This window comes from Zeus faber (assembly GCF_960531495.2).
Source record: "Zeus faber genome assembly, chromosome: 11".
Lineage (NCBI taxonomy): Eukaryota > Metazoa > Chordata > Actinopteri > Zeiformes > Zeidae > Zeus > Zeus faber.
The window spans coordinates 28,998,790-29,016,802 of NC_137205.1; the positions used below are offsets into that span (position 1 = coordinate 28,998,790).

The 18,013-nt window shown below is 46.9% G+C and overlaps 3 protein-coding genes across 5 annotated transcripts; 1 reads left to right on the top strand and 2 right to left on the bottom strand.

The window, feature by feature from the left end:
- Positions 1–819: 819 nt before the first annotated feature.
- On the bottom strand, positions 820–3,849 carry anks4b (ankyrin repeat and sterile alpha motif domain containing 4B; the record flags this gene model as incomplete). Its single annotated transcript, XM_080010121.1, has 2 exons — positions 820–1,948; positions 3,686–3,849. 2 exons carry the CDS (start codon positions 3,847–3,849, stop codon positions 820–822), a joined length of 1,293 nt encoding a protein of 430 aa, XP_079866247.1.
- A 971-nt stretch (positions 3,850–4,820) lies between these two features.
- slc25a17l (solute carrier family 25 member 17-like) lies at positions 4,821–8,787 on the top strand. Its single transcript, XM_080009295.1, has 9 exons — positions 4,821–4,918; positions 5,646–5,706; positions 5,902–5,968; positions 6,162–6,316; positions 7,055–7,171; positions 7,472–7,617; positions 8,126–8,221; positions 8,448–8,530; positions 8,612–8,787. The coding sequence occupies exons 1-9, from the start codon at positions 4,844–4,846 to the stop codon at positions 8,754–8,756; spliced, it is 945 nt and encodes a 314-aa protein (XP_079865421.1). The 5' UTR covers positions 4,821–4,843; the 3' UTR covers positions 8,757–8,787.
- Positions 8,299–17,463, bottom strand: dxo (decapping exoribonuclease). Of its 3 annotated transcripts, none has more exons than XM_080009294.1 (8): positions 17,243–17,463; positions 16,058–16,515; positions 14,393–14,619; positions 13,695–13,914; positions 13,118–13,253; positions 12,684–12,778; positions 11,354–11,514; positions 8,299–8,510 (listed from the first exon to the last, which is right to left on the bottom strand). In XM_080009294.1, the coding sequence occupies exons 2-7, from the start codon at positions 16,507–16,509 to the stop codon at positions 11,388–11,390; spliced, it is 1,257 nt and encodes a 418-aa protein (XP_079865420.1). In that variant the 5' UTR covers positions 16,510–16,515; positions 17,243–17,463; the 3' UTR covers positions 8,299–8,510; positions 11,354–11,387. The 3 variants fall into 3 exon arrangements, with proteins under 3 accessions (XP_079865420.1, XP_079865419.1, XP_079865418.1); XM_080009293.1 differs by having other exon boundaries at positions 8,299–8,513; XM_080009292.1 differs by lacking the exon at positions 8,299–8,510 and having other exon boundaries at positions 9,167–11,514.
- Between the last annotated feature and the right edge of the window lie 550 nt (positions 17,464–18,013).

The following is an 18,013-nucleotide window of genomic DNA, read 5'->3' on the forward strand; positions in this document are numbered from 1 at the left end:
ATGTTGTCGTCGTTCATCACTTCAGATGGAGAACTGTTGGTTTCACGTGCTTATTGTATAAAATGAGAAGTGAACTCCAAGCCTTGTGTTCAGTAACACATTTTTATTTATTAATTACTATTATAATTATAATATATATATATATATATATATATATATATATATATATTTATTTTTTTATACAATTTAAAATGCAGATTAATCGGCACCAACAGCAACCAGACTGTGTGTATCTCCCAGCGTTGCTGACAGTCATGTTTGAGTGTGTTGAACGTTTCCCCTGCAGACTGCTGCTTCATCGCTCCCTGCCTCCGGACGTGCACTTCATCACGGCAATGCAGACACACAGACAGAGGAACACAAACAGGGCATTTTACTTTAAAGCAGGGGCCCCAAACTACCGGCCCGGGGGCCACATGCGGGCCCGCGGGACAATTTAATGCGGCCTGCTACTTGTTTACAATCACAATGCTTCATTAATTCAAACAATCTCACCAAATTTTTTCAGAATACAAAAAAAAGAATAAAGGAGAATACAACAAAATATATATATTTTTTATGATGACATACATATTATTAGGCCTATATAAATACAAGAAAACACAGGACAGTTAATTTTTCCCACAATGTTCAACACCCCCTCCCCAGGACAAGACAACCTGTCCAGTGGCTTTAAAGTGTGATCAACCTTTCGTTGTGTGGGATCAAAACATCTCACTCAAGTCATTTCATCGTGTTGAAAGAGACTTGTTTCCATTTCCCCAACAGCGGACGCCGCGTTCACATTGGGTCCGCCGACGCCGACGGTTCTCGGTGGGATCACATGCAGCTGTCCTTCATGACGGCCGCCTCCCGCAGGGTGTTTTTCCTGCGTGCGGCCGCCTCCAGGATCTTCTTCCTGGGCCCCAGCTGGATGCGGATGCCTTTGAGGTCTTCGTCGGAGCAGAGCATGAGGGCCTCGAGGTCCAGCTGCTCCCGGTCAAACGCCAGGGAGAACTCCTGGAGGGAGATGGCGGCGAGGAAGACGTCCAAGGACGAGGTCTCCTCGTCCACGTCGTCATCCAGCCCCAGCTCTTCCTGGTTCCAGGGGACGTCGGCGTCGCCGGACCCCTCGAAGCCGGCGTCCCCCCCCACCGGCATCTCGCTCTGGACAAAGTAGCCGAGGTTTTCGTCGCTCCCGCCGAGGAAGTCGTCCGCATCTGACCCCAGCTTCTTCATGAAGGTCAGGCCTCCGAGGCCGGGTCTGTTGAAGATCGACTGTTTGATTTGGCCGGGCTCGTCGCCGCCCTCGTCCGCGAGGCCCGTCGTTCCGTCCTCGCCGAACCCCGCCTCGTCCTGCTCGCTGAAGACCCCCACGAACTCTGGTTTCCCGCCGGCGCCGCCCTCCTGTCGGAGGAAGAGCACGTTCCCGTCCCCCCCCGATTTTGGCAGCGTATCCTTGTCCTTCTTCCCAAACCTCTTCTGGAGCGTTCCCTTGACTCTCGCCGTGAGCGAGCCGGAGGTGTCGGCGGCGATGATCTTGGAGAACTGCTCGTTGACGCCCCTCGCGGTGTGCGTGCCGCGGAGCGACGCCGTCGCGCCGCCGTCTGAGGCGAACTCGCCCTCGGCCGCGCCGCTGTACATCTTGTCCATCTTGCTCTGGTGCCTCCGCTGGACCTTTTCGCAGACCTTCACGCGCTTCTCCGCCTCCTTGTTGGCCTCCTTCTTCAGGCCGGCGACCCTCTTGGCGTTCTGGGCCGTCTGCTGGGCGGCGGCCACGTCCAGGTACCTCACGCAGTCCATGCGGTCGCGCGACGCGGCCACGTCCATGGCGGTGTGAAAGTCGTTGTCCAAGGCGAAGAGGTTGGCACCGAAGCTGACCAGGAAGCTGATGATGTGCATGTGGCCGTTGGTGGCGGCGTGATGCAACGGTGTGTTTCCCCAGATGTCGCTCCGCGTGGGGTCCCCTCTGGACGGAGCAGGAGGGGGAGAGAAAAAGTTATTCTCGAGGATCCAAAGAACCACCTGCACACCTGCACCCCCCCCCCCCGGAGCGTTTCCAGGTGGTATTACTGTTTGCGCCGCTGCTGCAAAGACAACAGCATGGCTTTACGTTTTCCTCAGGGCGCTCCGTGTAAATGATCAACACCACGTTGGAAACAAGAGAAGAAAGAAGCATGTTCACTGAAGAGGTCAATTTAAATTGTTGACATTTTTGTTTCATGTGATTCCTGGATAAAAAGCACTATAACGTTTACATTTCTCAACCCATTTCAATGAGTCTTCCTTATAGGTTGGAGGTTGCCGGTTTGATCCCCGGCTCCCCCTGGTAGTGTGCCGAAGTGTCTAACTGCTCCCCTAGCGCCTCTACATGGCAGCCCACTGCTCCTAGATACGTCAGTTACTAGGATGTAAAATTCAGAGAAATTGCAAATTTCCCCATTGTGGGACTGATAAAAGTATATAAAAGAATAAATAATAATAATAATAATAATAATAATAATAATAATAATAATATTCAAGGGCTTAGGATATAGAGTACCTGGACTACATTGCTCCACCGTCCACCATTTCCAGTAATGGTTGCGCTTTGGTTGACCCATTTCCTGTGACTCACTGCCGTAAATCCATAATTTTCCCGGGGATTCGTACCCGGTGGCGCTCAAAATTGGGTAGTGATTTAGAAGCTTATGGGGAACCAATCTAAACACTGATGATGTCATTATTCTATCGCCATTACACTGTGCAATCAACATTAACTTCATAACGATAAGTAAGAGCAAAAAAGTTGCTATTGCCCCTTTAAGGTCGCACAATGCGGGTTTGAATGTGATCATTTAAAAATCTAAAATCTAAAAATCTTAAAGTCTTAATTCTGACATAGTGCTTATAAAATAGCAACCAGTCATGGCTGCGGTTAATCAGTAAGTTATTAAGAATGAAAGTCCTGGTGGGTTCCCTCCTTATAGCTGTAAAAGACTGTTATCATAGCAACCGGGCGGAAATATGATAAGCGGAAAGGGAAAGAGAAGGAATGACATTTTCCTGAATCCTATGCCTTTTAGACGAGTAAAGTAAAGATCCAGTGAAGTATGTTGAGTGTGTTTAGTTGTACTGACCGAGTGGGGCTGGGGGCAGGGCTGCATGAAGTGCTCTTTTGTTTCACTCATTGTCTTTGGTTGATTAAACATTTGGCTCGTTGCAGGGGACAGAATCCAAGCAGAGGAGGATTTACTTCCACATGCAATAATATCCTTTGGCGTACTAAGTTTCAGTTCTTTTAGGAGGACATCTAAGATCCCAAATAACTGACTAACAATATGGAAAAAGCCCGATCATATCTGAAACCATGACGAGACGGTTGAAAAAGTTAACCTTTGTTCTTGGATAAACTATTCATTCTGGTGAAAAGAAACAGAGTTATTTTGTAAAGATTCCTGAAATAAACAAGATTAAAGATAAAGTCTTGATTGTGCTCACTATTATCACAGTTTTGTCAACATATATCCCTATAAAGTGTATTTCCCAGTTCAAAAGTTTTGATTTTTAAATTCCCTAACGGAATATTTCCTTCATTTATCATATGGAAACCCACACATTTAAACTGACAAGGATAAGGTGTGATAAGTCAATTTAAGCAACGTTATTTGTATAGTATACAGTAACATTCTGTGTAATTGTGGTATTGTGAGCAGGCTGGACTCACCCCCGGCTACATATGAGCTGGAGAGCCTCGATGTGCCCGTGGAAAGCAGCCCATAATGTGGGTGTCATCCCATCCTCGTCCGGGGTGTTCAGGTCCTTCCTGGTGGCCTCTTTCAGGAGTTCCAGATAACCATCAATCGCAGCTTTGTGGTATCGTGACATCATGTATCTTGTTTATATATATATATATATATATATATATATATATATATTTAGCTGAAACTTTAAAAGCTCGGTATAAAACCCTGCATTTTAGTTCTTCCTCCTCCCGACCTGATCCACGCTGCAGAACGGAGAGACAGGTCACTTGGCAGCTCTGGGCGTCAACATATTTGCCGGTCGGCCTGTTGTAAAACAAAAGCAAAGTCCAGTTCCTAGTGCAAGGACAAGGACAAGCCACTTAAAAAATATAGACAGACAGACAGCCAGACAGACAGGCAGGCAGGCAGGCAGACAGCCAGCCAGACAGACAGACAGACAGACAGACAGGCAGGCAGGCAGGCAGGCAGACAGACAGATAGATAAACAGACAGACAGACAGACAGACAGACAGACAGACAGACAGACAGACAGACAGGCAGGAAGGCAGGCAGACAGACAGATAGATAAACAGACAGGCAGACAGCCAGCCAGACAGACAGACAGACAGACAGACAGGCAGGCAGGCAGGCAGACAGACAGATAGATAAACAGACAGACAGACAGACAGACAGACAGACAGACAGATAGATAGATAGATAGATAGGTAGATAGATAGAAATAATAATAGTAATTGGGGTGGGGTCATTGGGGTGGGGTCATTGGGGTGGGGTGATGGGGTGACTGGCTTTAATTTGTCCCGGAACAACGTACTGCTGCACTCCCGTCCGGTAGGTGGCGGTATTCCAGCCGCTATTGAACCATGGAGAAACGGCCGAGCGCCCACGGGCCACGAACGCAGCACAACGAAACGACGGAGGAGGGGAGGGGACTCGAACGCACCGCGGTTGAACGACTAGGGGGAGGGTCGGCGCGGCGAGCGGCACACCGCGTCGAGCACCGCACCCGGTGCGTCCACCGCCTTCGGCCTCCTTCGCTCCGCGGTCGGTTTCGCCTTCCCCCCCCCCCCCCCTCCTCCTTCCCCTGATCCTGGTTCTTGTTATCCCGCCAGACTGCGAAGATGTCCGGCTCGGGGGCTCCAGCCGACGGCCTCCTGTCCTACGAAACCCTGGTGCACGCCGTGGCCGGTGCGATGGTGAGGAACGCGGGGAACGGGTGATCGAACGCGGACCCTATTCACCCTGAACCCCCAACACCCGCACCCACACCCCGCTGACCGACAGAGTGTTATCTTACGGTACCTGAAGGAACAACCCGTATCAGACGTTTGTCCGGAGGGGGTGTACCTCGGGGGGCTGTCTCCAGGTCTTTAAAATGCGTCAAATTCAGTTAAACTGGGCATTAAAAGTCTCTGAATGGTCGTTAGTTTTAACGCGCGACGTCTTAACTTCCACATAAACATGTTGTTTGCTTACCTGTAGAGACAACCCCAAAGGTTTCCACTTCATCATCACTTGCCCTGTTATCCGACCTGAGGGGAACATGTATAACAGTAGTTGATGGAACTATTAGGTTTGGGCGATAGCGAAAGAATCACTATTAACTGGTCAAACTGCTGCTGCTGACACATCCTTTCTATTTTGCACTACATTCTGTCATCATTACAGTTTTTGTTATTGTTCCGTATCTTGCTGCGACATCCATCTTCCCAGCAGCGTTTCAGTCGTTGTTTTTCATCCTGGCGTCTCTAAACCCTTGTTGTTTTAATACTTGCGTATGTCGACACCCGGTTCTGTGCGAAACAGACTTTACGTCCTCTACATGTCCTGCACATATGGCAGAGTTGACTCTCAAGCCGATTTTGACTTGCCGGTCGCCCGGGTCCGATCTGTGGTTAAACCATGCGTTTTGTTGGTCCCCAGGGGAGCGTGACGGCGATGAGCGTGTTCTACCCTCTGGATACAGCCAGGATCCGACTGCAGGGTGAGTTGGAGCTCTTATCACGCGGCCGCGCTGGACTCTTCACCTGCGCTCCTACATTTCGCTGTGATAACTGCGTCAAAGAGTGAGGAATAACCTTGACTTCTAGCGTAGTGATAATGAGCGCCTCATCTAGGTGTCGGTCCACTGTGTGAAACGTCAACCGAGCGCTGAAGGCGATGTGTCGTTGTTTTTCAGTGGATGAGAATCGCAAGGCTACCTCCACCCCAGTCATCCTGGCCGAGATAGCGAGGGAGGAAGGCCTGTGAGTAGCGTTGCCCTCCTGCTACACAAAAACTGTTCTGTGATCCAACCCACTTAGTTTGATTCAAGCCGCGGGCTCTCGTGGGCCCTGCATTTTATGGAGGAAATACGCATGCTCGTCATATTTCCTGAGCTCCTCATCCAACATGAAACCTCCTAACAGCTCGACCCGTCTCGTCCCTCTCGCCTGGCAGGTCGTCCCTGTACAGGGGATGGTTCCCCGTCATCTCCAGCCTCTGCTGCTCCAACTTTGTCTACTTCTACGCGTTCAACACGCTGAAGAGGCTGACGGCGTCCAGCCAGGCCAGGGCCCAACCTGGAAAAGACCTGCTCATGGGAGTCATCTCGGGTAAACATTGTTCTGTAATCTTCTCGGCGATGTGTGGATACCGATCTGTCAATGAACACTGGTCAAATATTGGAGTTAGGCTTGCTTCAAAAAGCACCTCGGAGGTATTCACGCCCGAAGCCATTTTATTCCAAGATGGAGGTTTGATGGAAACTACTGATATTCTGAACTACTGCTCGGTTTCTACCTGTTACAACTTGTTACATTCTGTGTGTCAGTGAACCACAAAATCAAGCAAAAGTGTTACCAAACTGTTGACCCTCGGGGCTCTTTAGGTAATTTGGTAAATCTATTTAACAAGAGTACACTGTTTTGCAAACAGTCTTTGTCAAAAACGGTTGGTGGTTTGATGCTTGGGGACATACAGTGGTAGAGTTTGGCTGCCAAGCTCTCACACCACAAACACACAAACAGCCTGACCACAATGATTTGAGCTGACTGTGACCATTTAGTAAAATATTCAATTCCACAATCAGGTGTTTCCATCCAGATCTCGGGGGAATTGCACATGTTACATTTCCAGCTGATCTAAATAGAATGTTAATTAGGTTCGTTCTCATCAGTTCAATTTACTTGTCCAGCCCAAATTTCAGTTCTCAGCGTACAACTATGACGGCGGCATGAAATGAACAAAAAAGACGAACGGACGACTAAAATGTCAGTGCCGTGATGGTGTTTCCGGGTTGGAGGCTCGCAGCTTCCATGCGCATGACGCTATGCGCTGGGTTTGTTGCTCAGGGGCGGTGAACGTGATCCTGACCACGCCCATGTGGGTTGTCAACACGCGGCTCAAGCTGCAGGGGGCCAAGTTCAGAGACGAGGACCTCAGACAGACCCAGTACAATGGCATATTCGGTAGGTATTCCCCAAACTGAAACGCCCATATTTCCAACGATCATTCATCACTTAATCCCATCAGGCATTTTTTAGAAATTGTTATTTCGATTTTTCTTTTCTCAACTCCCCCAGTTCAGCTGATCTTTCTGATTCTCATCATGTCATCATACATTCAGCCAATCAGATCACAGCATCACATTGGGAGGCCACGCCCATATGGGATGGGACATAAGACGGACAATATGAAGTGATTTACAAACAAAATGGAACATCAGTGTCATTATTACACCTAACCCCCCCCCCCCCCCACCCCCACAGATGCTTTTTGCCAGATCATCTCCAAGGAGGGCGTGGGCACGCTGTGGAACAGCATGCTGCCCTCGCTCATCCTGGTCTTCAACCCGGCCGTACAGTTCATGTTCTACGAGGCCATGAAGAGGAAGGCGGGCAGAGGGGGGAGGAAGGTGAGAGGGCAACCAGCCGCCTTTCAATTCAATCTCAAGTTGGTTTTGTGCTGCCGGCTAATGTCTTTTTTTTTCAAGCGTCATTACTTTTTCCAGTCTACATGCTTGTGTTTTGCATTTGACACAAACTAATGAATCCATAAAACTATTTGATCTCCGCCCGACCTCAAAACACGCATATCCACTTCTGCACTTTGTTCTTCTTGCACATTTTTAACTGTACATTTTACACTTTCCCAGGTGTATATAGATGTTTATATATAAATTTATATATAAATGTTTCTTAATAATTATTATATGTTGTATGTAGATTGGAGTTGTAACGAAAGTAATTTCCTCCTGGGATTATTAAAGTATTTCTGATTCTGACCACGGTTCATCTCATATCGTTCTATAAATCCAGAGTCCATTATTGCGCTTGTGTTTCGAAGCTTAATTTCTGCATAAACAATTCCATTTTTTTTCTTCAAAATAACAGCCGCGTAAAGTTTCCACACACTGTTTGCAGATATCATCGGCAGAAATCTTCCTGATTGGAGCCGTCGCCAAGGGCATCGCCACCACGGCAACGTATCCTCTTCAGACCGTCCAGGCCGTGCTCAGGGTGAAAACATCTTTAACTTTGAAAATTCGCTTGAAAGTGCAGTTGTTGCAGTTGTTTCCATTTTGATTGAATACGGCAAGCGGGAGGCCGGCCTCACGGCGGCATCCTGAAAGGGTTTCGCCGCCCGGCAGATTATAACCGTTGATCACCGATTCTATCCTTCCCTTGAACTCTTGAGTGGCGGGATGAGGACGCACTGTCAACTTTTACCGTGCGCTCTCTCTAGTTTGGCCAGCACAAAGGCGATGGGAAGGGCGGTTTTCTGGGAAGCCTGCGGAACCTGATGCACCTGCTGAAGGAGAGAATCAAGTGAGTGGAGCGGCCGCGATCCCAACAAATGCCGGTTTTAACGGTGAACCCCCCCGGTAATTGAAATGTGTGTTTCCGCAGCAAGCATGGCGCCCTGGGCTTGTACAAAGGCCTCGAGGCCAAGCTCCTGCAGACCATTCTGACGGCCGCGCTCATGTTCGTCATCTACGAGAAGGTGACGGCGGCCACGTTCAAGGTCATGCGCCTGAACAAACTGAAGCACTGACGACGCGCCACCTACCGGAACCTGCCCCGCGAGCTGATGGGGTCCGAGCACCGCGGGTGGAGTCGCCTTGAATCTACAGATTCCCGTTCTCCTATCGTAAAACAAGAAGTACGTTTTTGTGGCTGGTTTCAATCAAATGTGCCCCCCCTCCCCCCGTTAAGCGTTATATTTCCTTCTCCTGCCTCCACCTCCCTGATGGTCTTCCTATGAGAGAGAAACCTGCCGGAGAAATGTGAAGGCGGCTTCGCTTAAATTATCCATATGGTCGCTGACGCACGAGCCCGCGGAATCGTGTTCATCCTCCCTTTGGTATCGCGCTTCGACCCGGTCGTTTCTGTCTCCCGTATTTCAACTTATTAACACGCCCGCTTTGCTTTTTTGCACTGCCCCACTTGCCCAATTCACTTTCTCCTCATTTGGCAATTCCTCGCTCCCCAACACTGACCTCCGGTGCTGTCCACGTGTCGGATCGAAAACCATGCGACGAACGTCTCTGCTCGTTGGTGTAACATCGCCACGAGTTTGTGTTTACGTGCATTAGCTGGAGAAAGGACCAAAAAAGGGCTCTCTCCATTATTTCCTCAGGGTCTTTTCCATTTTAATCGAATAACGTGACTGGACCAGTTTGTTTGTTGTTCAGTTGAAAATAGACAGAGCGCCTCCATTTTCTGTGGATTAACTTAACGAGCCTAGTGCGGTTTTCGCCTGAATTGAGAGTTTCATATGTTTACTGAAGGGTTTCCGTTTTACCCCTCTTCCGTGTTTTACACAAGATAAACCAAGGCCAGGTCGGGTGACACAGAATGGGTTTGCCATTTTCCAACCCATGGCGGTTCCCATCGTTTATTAACCGTTTGGAGCCTAACCTCGCTTAACACTCCACTGTTGAGAAATGTACCACTCTGCTGCAGTTACTCACTTAAATACAGTCCAATGGGGCAACCACTTAAGACTTAGGAAACTTTAAATCTCCCTCTTGAAAACAGGAAATTCACAATGTTGTCAAACAGTCTTTATACACAGAGCAGCCACAACATTAAAACCAGTGACAGGTGAAGTGAATAACATTGATCATCTGGTTCCAATGCCACCTGTCAAGGGGTGGGATATATTATTGATAATTGTTGTATGTTGTACTGGGGAAAAAAATGGTAAAATCCTGTATTTTATCTGTTTTTCTCTCCTTTGCCCTTCCGCTAATCAGCTGTTTTGGCTACATTCATGCTAACGTAAGAGACTGGAAACAGGAAGTTGTGTCGCTTCCTACTGGCAACCTGCTGTAACCAAGGTTATGTTCTGGATGTACTGCGACAATTGCAAAAAGTAGTTTTAAACTAAATGTAATATTGCTGTTGTGATATCACAAAACAGGTTAAATATACAAAAAAAAAGACAAGCGGGACTTTGCCCGTTTTAGAAAAGGAGATTTTAAAAGGCGTCTTTTTAAGGCGTAAACAGTTGCGCCGTTGGAGAGCGGCACGTTTACCAAGCGTGAAGCGTCCAGCGAGGTTGTGCTGTCCTACGGTGCATCCTTTTCCATAAAAACAACCTTCACACAAAAGCTGCAATATCTCTCGTTGTAGTTTCAGAAAACTGCAGAAGCCTCAACACGTGCACTAAGTGCCTCTGGATTCAAACTCGCACATGCAGCCTGTGGGGCTCGCTCCAGCAGCATTACACCATCATTCATTTCATCTTAGTCTCACAGTTTTGTTTTGACGTATCGTATACTGTGATAGTTATCGGCGGTGGTCCAAAATAATTGTGACCTGCGCTATCAGTTGCTGGGGATGCACAGACACCATTTATTTATTTGGACAGTACGAGTTCACCGGAAGGGACCAGATTCCAGTGTGTGTGTGCATCCCTGACGCAGCGTCACTCCAACGGGGTGAAACTTGGATACTGACAAAAAAAAAAAAAAAAAAGAATATTGGTTCAATGCAGCTGCCGGTTTTTAACCTGTGATTTTATTTTTTTTTTTTTATTTCTTTTTAAACCTGTGATTTGACAGTGACAGTTGTAATCGTTGGTATATAAAGAGTCGGTATGCTAACTTTTAACAACCGTACTGAATGTTTCAATCTAGTCACTCACCATGTGTGAATTCAACCATGCGCCATGGTTTGACTTCTTGTTTGTGATCCCTCCTTACACGGTGGGCACCGTACACACTGACTGCATTGTGTTCTGCCAACACGGTGGCAGAGCACAATGCAGTCAGTGTGTGTGGAAACACTCCAACAAGTCACGGTCATAATTCACTATGAATATTTTTGTTTTATTTAATGAAGTGACACCTAATGTTAAATGATTATACTATTTTGTGATCTTAACTTATTGTTTTAACCTGGGAAGAATAATCATAATAAAAAAAGATTGGGGAAACTGTGTTTACACTCTGTTTTTGCAGTCTTGTTTAAAATCATGTTGCATAAGAAAATTCATTTCAGTTACAGTTGAAACAAATGCACAAATTCAACAAATGTACAGTAAACCCCTACGTGGTGGCAGATGACCAACGGTGGAAAATATAAAACAAGTGAACAGTGACATCTAGAGTCTTCGCCGTTGGAAGTCCAGGGCTAACGACTTACTAAAGCGGTCCGGTCGACGGTTCCAGTCCCAGCATTAGTCTGACCCGGCGGCGGCGCTCAGCTCCTCTACAAACCACAGCGGTAAAAAGGAGTAAACAGAGTCTCTGTGGACGCTGTAGGTGACGTCCCTGTGCGGCTCGCAGCTAAACAGGTAAACCACCCTGTAGGAGAAACGACACAAAGCCCAGGTGGAGAGCATCAGAAACAGCTGTTTACACCAGAACCCCATCCTACCCAGGTGGCGGTGGGAGACCGAGATGATCGATCAGCTGTCCCCACGGCAACGCGGCTTGTTTATCTAAACCCTGCTTGGAACAAGTGACACGAATATCGTACATTATTAACTCAAGAACTAATCTCGGACCCCAGAATTCCTTTTCGAAAAGGACTTCTGGGGGGGAAGCCAGAGATTGAAAGGGGGCCGCGGTGCCGGCTGAGTTTGTGTTCGCTATCAGTCAAGGAGTGATCTAGGATCCCTGGCCATCGATGGTTGCCCATCACATTTCAATGAGCAATTTATTCTGGTTTGGCTGGTCTGGTCGTTTCCAGTTGGGGCTCATTCCATGTAACCCATTTTAACAGATCTAGAACGCGTGACACTAATGGAAATGCCTGTGTGCATAAACACTATTTTACCGAAGAGGTTGGTCAGGTGCATATAGAACTACTGCACATTTTAGTATTTTAAGAGCTTATTGTGTGTAATCACCGGGTGTCATGACATTTCACTGCATATATGTATGTTACAAATAATCTCTTGAACTTGAACACAGCCATTAATGAATTAAACTGTCAAACATTAGAATTATGTTAGGAACACTTGATTCTCATGAATACTACTTATATAATAATAATAATAATACTTCTTCACTAGTGTTGTTCATCTAGCTGTTTACATGGTGAGTAAACAACCATTTTTTAACCTTCCGGAAAGTGTACATCCACTCAACATATTCACTGTTTGTTAGCACTTTGATTTACTTTTGTGAAAGTTAGCCAAAGATCAGGATACACGTAGAACATGATCCTCATTTGTAATTTATTTAATTTAAATTATCATCTTGTTCTATCACCTTTTACCTCTAATCACTTTGGTGCTTAATCAAGGAGAAGATAAACAGAGCCATTGAGTTTGTTTACTCAGCATGTAAACACTAGAGAATCTTGCACGAGGAGTTTTTCCTTTAAATTTGCTTTGCTCTTTCCTGCTCTGCGACCATCGTGCCTCGTAACCTCCGGTGGGAAAGGCGGAGAAAAGCCGGTTCGGCCGACGGGTTATTTTGAATAAGTGCGGTTTTGTTGATCGGCGTTCCGCTTGCAGTTGCCTCACCTGGGATCGTCTTCTTTCACCACAGTCCTCGCAAACGAGAGGAAATCACAGCAGAAGTTCATACACACTGTCGGCTTCCAGCAGTTGAATTCGTTCTGAAGTGGGTGGGGGGGGGCAGGAAGCAAAAAACCTTAAAGAGTTACCAAGCACTAGAACATGTGCTTGTGCTGTAAACTGAAATATGTGACTGTTCGCTAATGAAACACAGTATTGAGGTTATTAAGGTTCCAATATTAAGGTTTCTTTGCAAATGTGATCAAATTGGTATTACAGATAGTAAGTTTGGCTCTGTGCAGGGTGGATGCTGACATAGATGTGTACTTAAAGTGGCCTTTCATGACAGCGAATTAAATCGTGAACTTAAAAAAAAATAATGATTTCAAAGATAAAAACATGATGACACGCTGGTTTGGTGAAGCCCTGGGACACGGTACCTTGATAAGATGTGATATCTTTGCGATGGGAATGGTCTCCACACCCACAACGACCCCGTCATGATCACGGAAGCCTGCGACGATACGGGGGACGCCGGGCAGGAAGGACTGCGCCCACCACTTCAGCAGTTTGAACCTGAGGGACAAAGAAAAAAGATTTCTAAACACACCAATATTGCTTCTACGGCTTTTGTATTGTGCACTGCATTTTCACTGAAGGTGATGGGTGTGTGCAAGGGGAGGTAGTAATAGGGGTCAAATGTGATTGACCAGGCACTTTAATGTTTGATCTGAATGAATTTGATTTTTGCATCTGCCCCACTTGTGATTAGCAATATGAAGCAATTCACTTTATTTACTCCCCAGGTAAAGAATTAAATTTGCTTTGCTCTCATACAGGATAAACATGCTCTATCAAGTAGTGCCTGGATGGGTTTCCCTCACTCGGCGAAGGCCCTAGATTCAAAGGTTAACCCCAGCGGCAACATAGAATGAATAGCTCCATGGTTTAACAGCAGAGCATCCATTTGGCATCGCTCCCGGTTCTATTTACCACAGAGATAAAAAGTGCTTTCACCTGTGGAAGTTACTTCTCTGCTTGGGAGTGCAGATCTCCAAGGAGGTCTTCAGCTCGACGTAGCAGGCGGGAGGAGCTGGGGCCTTGGGGTCCTTATCCCGGCAGTCCACCTCCCCAGAGAACAGCAGCCGGTGATCTGCGAGTCGGGTCTGGACCACGGTGCAGAAGGCCTCATTCGTGTTCACCACCCCAGCCGAGTCGGGGCACCTGTGGGGTTCGTCTAGAAGAGCGGGAAATCATTTGATCCAAACTAGAGATGGACAGATAATGTTTTATCCAACAATTAAAACCCATTTTCATAAACTCAAAAACCTTCATAAACTTAAGTATTATCAAGTCGTGATATAATCGATTTCTGTTAATGAAAAATATAAATGCAATTTTTTTTGGCAGCAAAAGAAAATTAGTGTTTGCTCTGAGAGTAAAGGTTTTTGCTTTTCTACGACATATTTTAAACTGAGTGGATTATATCTTTTGATCCGAGTCATGTATGTTTTACTCTCATCAGCTTCCCCGATCTAAACAGGTTTTCTACTTGCTCTGATCTAGTAATGTGCTTAACTTGAGTTCATGTGAGAGGGGGTTTGAAATGTGCCTGTGAAACATCTCACCTCAGCAAAACGTGCAAAACTATACTCGAGCGTTAAAAAACACGGATTGGGAATCAAGATAACGCAGAGGATTCGGGAGCTGCCTACCCGCACATATGTACTGTTCAAACTTGTAGCCCCAGTACATCATCTCCTCGTGCCTCGCGCTGCGGTTCTCCTTCTCCCTGCGAGCGGCCTCCGTTTCCACCTCGCTGATGTACACCGTGCCTCTGAACAACGTGGCCGCCAGCAGCCAGCCTTCCCTCGTCTCGTACGGAGTGGTCAGCAGCTTGGTCAGATGGCCGCGCCAGGTCACAACGTCAACACCTAATGCACTGTGGGGGGGAGCAGGGGCTGATTGATGTTATCAAAACATGCGAAACAGACGAGGCGGTTCAGCTCAGCTTTAGTCGTTGTACTTTAATATTTGAATCATCGGACATGGATGCAGGACAGGCCAGGTCTGAGGTGACTGCTGGAGTCCCTAACCACCCTGGACCGGTCTGATTGCTGATCCAGGTCTCTCCTTGAGGGATTTATCACCACCATAGACTCACATACTGACTAATTAACATAGGACTTAACATGGACTGTTCATACAGACACTCTGGTGAGAAAGGCGAGGCAGCGTCTCTACCACCTCAGGCAGCTGAGGAAATTCCGGGTCTCGGTGAGGATCCTCAAGTCCTTCTACTCTGGAGCAGTGGAGAGCATCCTGACAGGCAACATCACTGCCTGGTTTGGGAACTGTACTGCCCAGGACAGGCGGGCCCTGCAGAGGGTGGTGCGTTCAGCTGAACGTACCACTGGAACTACCCTCCCCCCCTTGCAGGAGTTATACACCAGGAGGTGTAGTAGCAGAGCCCGTAGGATCATGAAGGATCCTCATCACCCCAACAACGGACTGTTTCAGCTGCTGCGGTCAGGCAAGCGCCTCCGCAGTCACGCAGCGAGAACAGAGAGACTGAGACGGAGTTTCTTCCCTCAAGCCATCAGAACTGTCAACGCTGACCTCACCAGGGGTCCTAACTGAGCCATGCACTAGGCTCCACTACCTACTGTACTGTATGTAGCATACTGTACCGCATACTGTATCACTGTTCAGGGTTGTTCGTGATGCCGTATTGCTGCGCCGTACTGTTGTATACTGTGCTGTATTATCCCAAACACTACCTCACACTATTCACATTCACATGCCACTTTAATTCACATGCCACTTTAAATGCACATATCTGTATATACATAGCCATATTCCTTCAACCTATTCCATTTTATTTCAATTTATTTTTTATTGTATTTTATTCTATATATTTTTTATCTTATTCTATAAGTATTCCACTTACTGTATTACGTTTTAGGAGTCAGTTAGTCGGTCTATTAGAAAGGAATTTTCTACTTTTTATTTTATTTGATTTTTGTACTTTTTCCTAGGACTTATTGTGTGCTATCACCGGGTGCGTTGCATTACATTCCACTGCATATATGTATGGAAGTATGTATATGTATGTGACAAATAAAAAATCTTGAATCTTGAATCTAGTATAAGATATGGTTTGATACTTGATATGTAATGCTTATAATGTTTCCTGCTTGGCATTTCCTGCTTGGCATCCATTGCAGCCTGGGTTTCTTGGAAGGGGGATTCCTCCCTTTGTGACCCCTTCTCAAGGTATCCTTCATTTTTTTGCCCTCCTAGGGGTTTTTATGGGGGGGTTTCCTTACGGATGGACGGTGGAGGTAAAGGCTAGAGGATGCCGTCAACCCATCACTAACCATGCAGATCCAGCTGGCACCCTCGACTGAAGCTTGGCTCTGTTGGCGACGATCCACTGTAGGAGGTGGTCCAGTTTCTCTTTCACTGAATCATCCCTCTTGGTAAAGCGGTCCCTGTAACCATCCCTCAGGTCAAAATTAGGCCTCGGCTCGGGTTCCACAAAATATCTAATTTGCCTGGCGTCGTTAAAGAATCTGCGCTCCGAGTCCAGCGAGAAACAGCCCACCTCCACCGGCTGTTTGTATAAAGGGAAGTTCCTTTCGTAGAGCTGCCACCTGGTACTCAGAGTGTGGGAGGAAGACGCGGGAGGCGCGGACTGGTGCTGATGCTGGCCCGGCCGCGGGCATTTCTCCGAGTGAGAGGAGCCGGGCTCATCTCTGGATCTCTTCTCTGGCGGCTGGTTGTTGTTCCCGGAGTTTTGGCACTTCCAACTGCGCCGCTGTTGGTCCATCTTCACCTGCAGGGTAAGACAAAAACAAATGAAAGATCAACAATCGTCAGGATCTGGTCGGAGGTTTAGTAGTATTCCTTACTTATTACGTTTTCTCAACACTTCTCACCTCTTTAACACCCTCCTTTAAAATAAAATCCAACTTAATGGAGTCTGGTTTTTAGTATTAGGGTAAATTACTCTGATCTGCAATTAACTACCAGTTACTTGAGTGTGAATATTTCGTTTATTTTTTGCTGATGATAAAAAGTGCGATGTAATAAGTTAAGACTAACCCATCCGTTATTAACCGAGTCCACGCTGTTGTGTTTATATACACAGCATTTAAATCATTATGTACAGTAATATTCCAACTACTACTACAACTACTTTATATTTACATCCAGTCCTTGCACTGGCCAATAGCTAACTAATTAGTAAATACAATAAAAAAATATACTCTTATTTTATTATATTTATTAATTGAATCGCGTTGTAGGAATCAGTTGAGTTAGCTAGTTAATTAGTTAGCAATTGTGCATAATCCTACGTATGCTCGTATGTTCATACATGTGATAAATAAACATCCTGAAGGCCGAAGGTCGCATCCTCGCTGCCACAGCCTTTCTCAGCGTATCTCCATCTGCTGCGCGGAGCACATTCCCTCTATTGTTTCTCGGGACTGTTACGCAATAGCGGGACATGGAAAAGGTCCGCGGCCCCGGCGAACGCGTCCCCTGAACGAAGTACGAACCTGAAGCGCATCGCGCGACGCAGGTTCGGGTGGATCGAGTCGGCGGCGGGAGGCAGATTAAAACAAAAAAAAAAAATCGAATTCTTCACCGTTAGACGTGCGACGTCGACGGGTAAAAGTGCGTCCTGCCGTGGCTAAAGCTAACGCTGGTTGTTGTTGTTGTTGTTGTTGTTGTTGTTTTTGGCGGTCGACGCCGCCGTTCGGTCGCACGTTTGAACTGCGCGTTGGGGGGGCGGGGCGCGTGATAGTGACGTCACCACCGGAACCGGAAGTTTGGGGAGGGGTTGGGGGGGCGTCGTCCCCGGCGCGCCGCGGTGTCGTGACGAGAAGTGCAAAACGTCAAAAAGCGATTGCCGTCCGCTGGGCGAGCTGCGATCATTAAAATCTGACTCATGGATGAAAACAAGTCAATATGAGGCATAAATAACCTTTCGGTCCCGAGGCGGGAGCTGAAATCACTTTTTGACAAGTGCAAAACTGCATTTTATGGTTCGACAAGTGCAAAGCTGCATTTTATGAGTTGTATTGGCCCTTAAATGTATTTCAACTGGTAAAAAGGACTGGGTGGGCTATGATCTGTCAAATATAACCCTTGTGAATGAAAATAAGTCATTTTTGGGCATAAATAACATTTCAGTCACAAGGTAGGAGCCGCTATTTGGCAGGGGGGAAACGACTGGTTTGTGAGTGGTATTGGTCCCTTAGCATTTTATGAGTTATATTGGCCCTTTAAATGTATTTTAACTGGTAAAAGGCACTGGGCGGGCTATA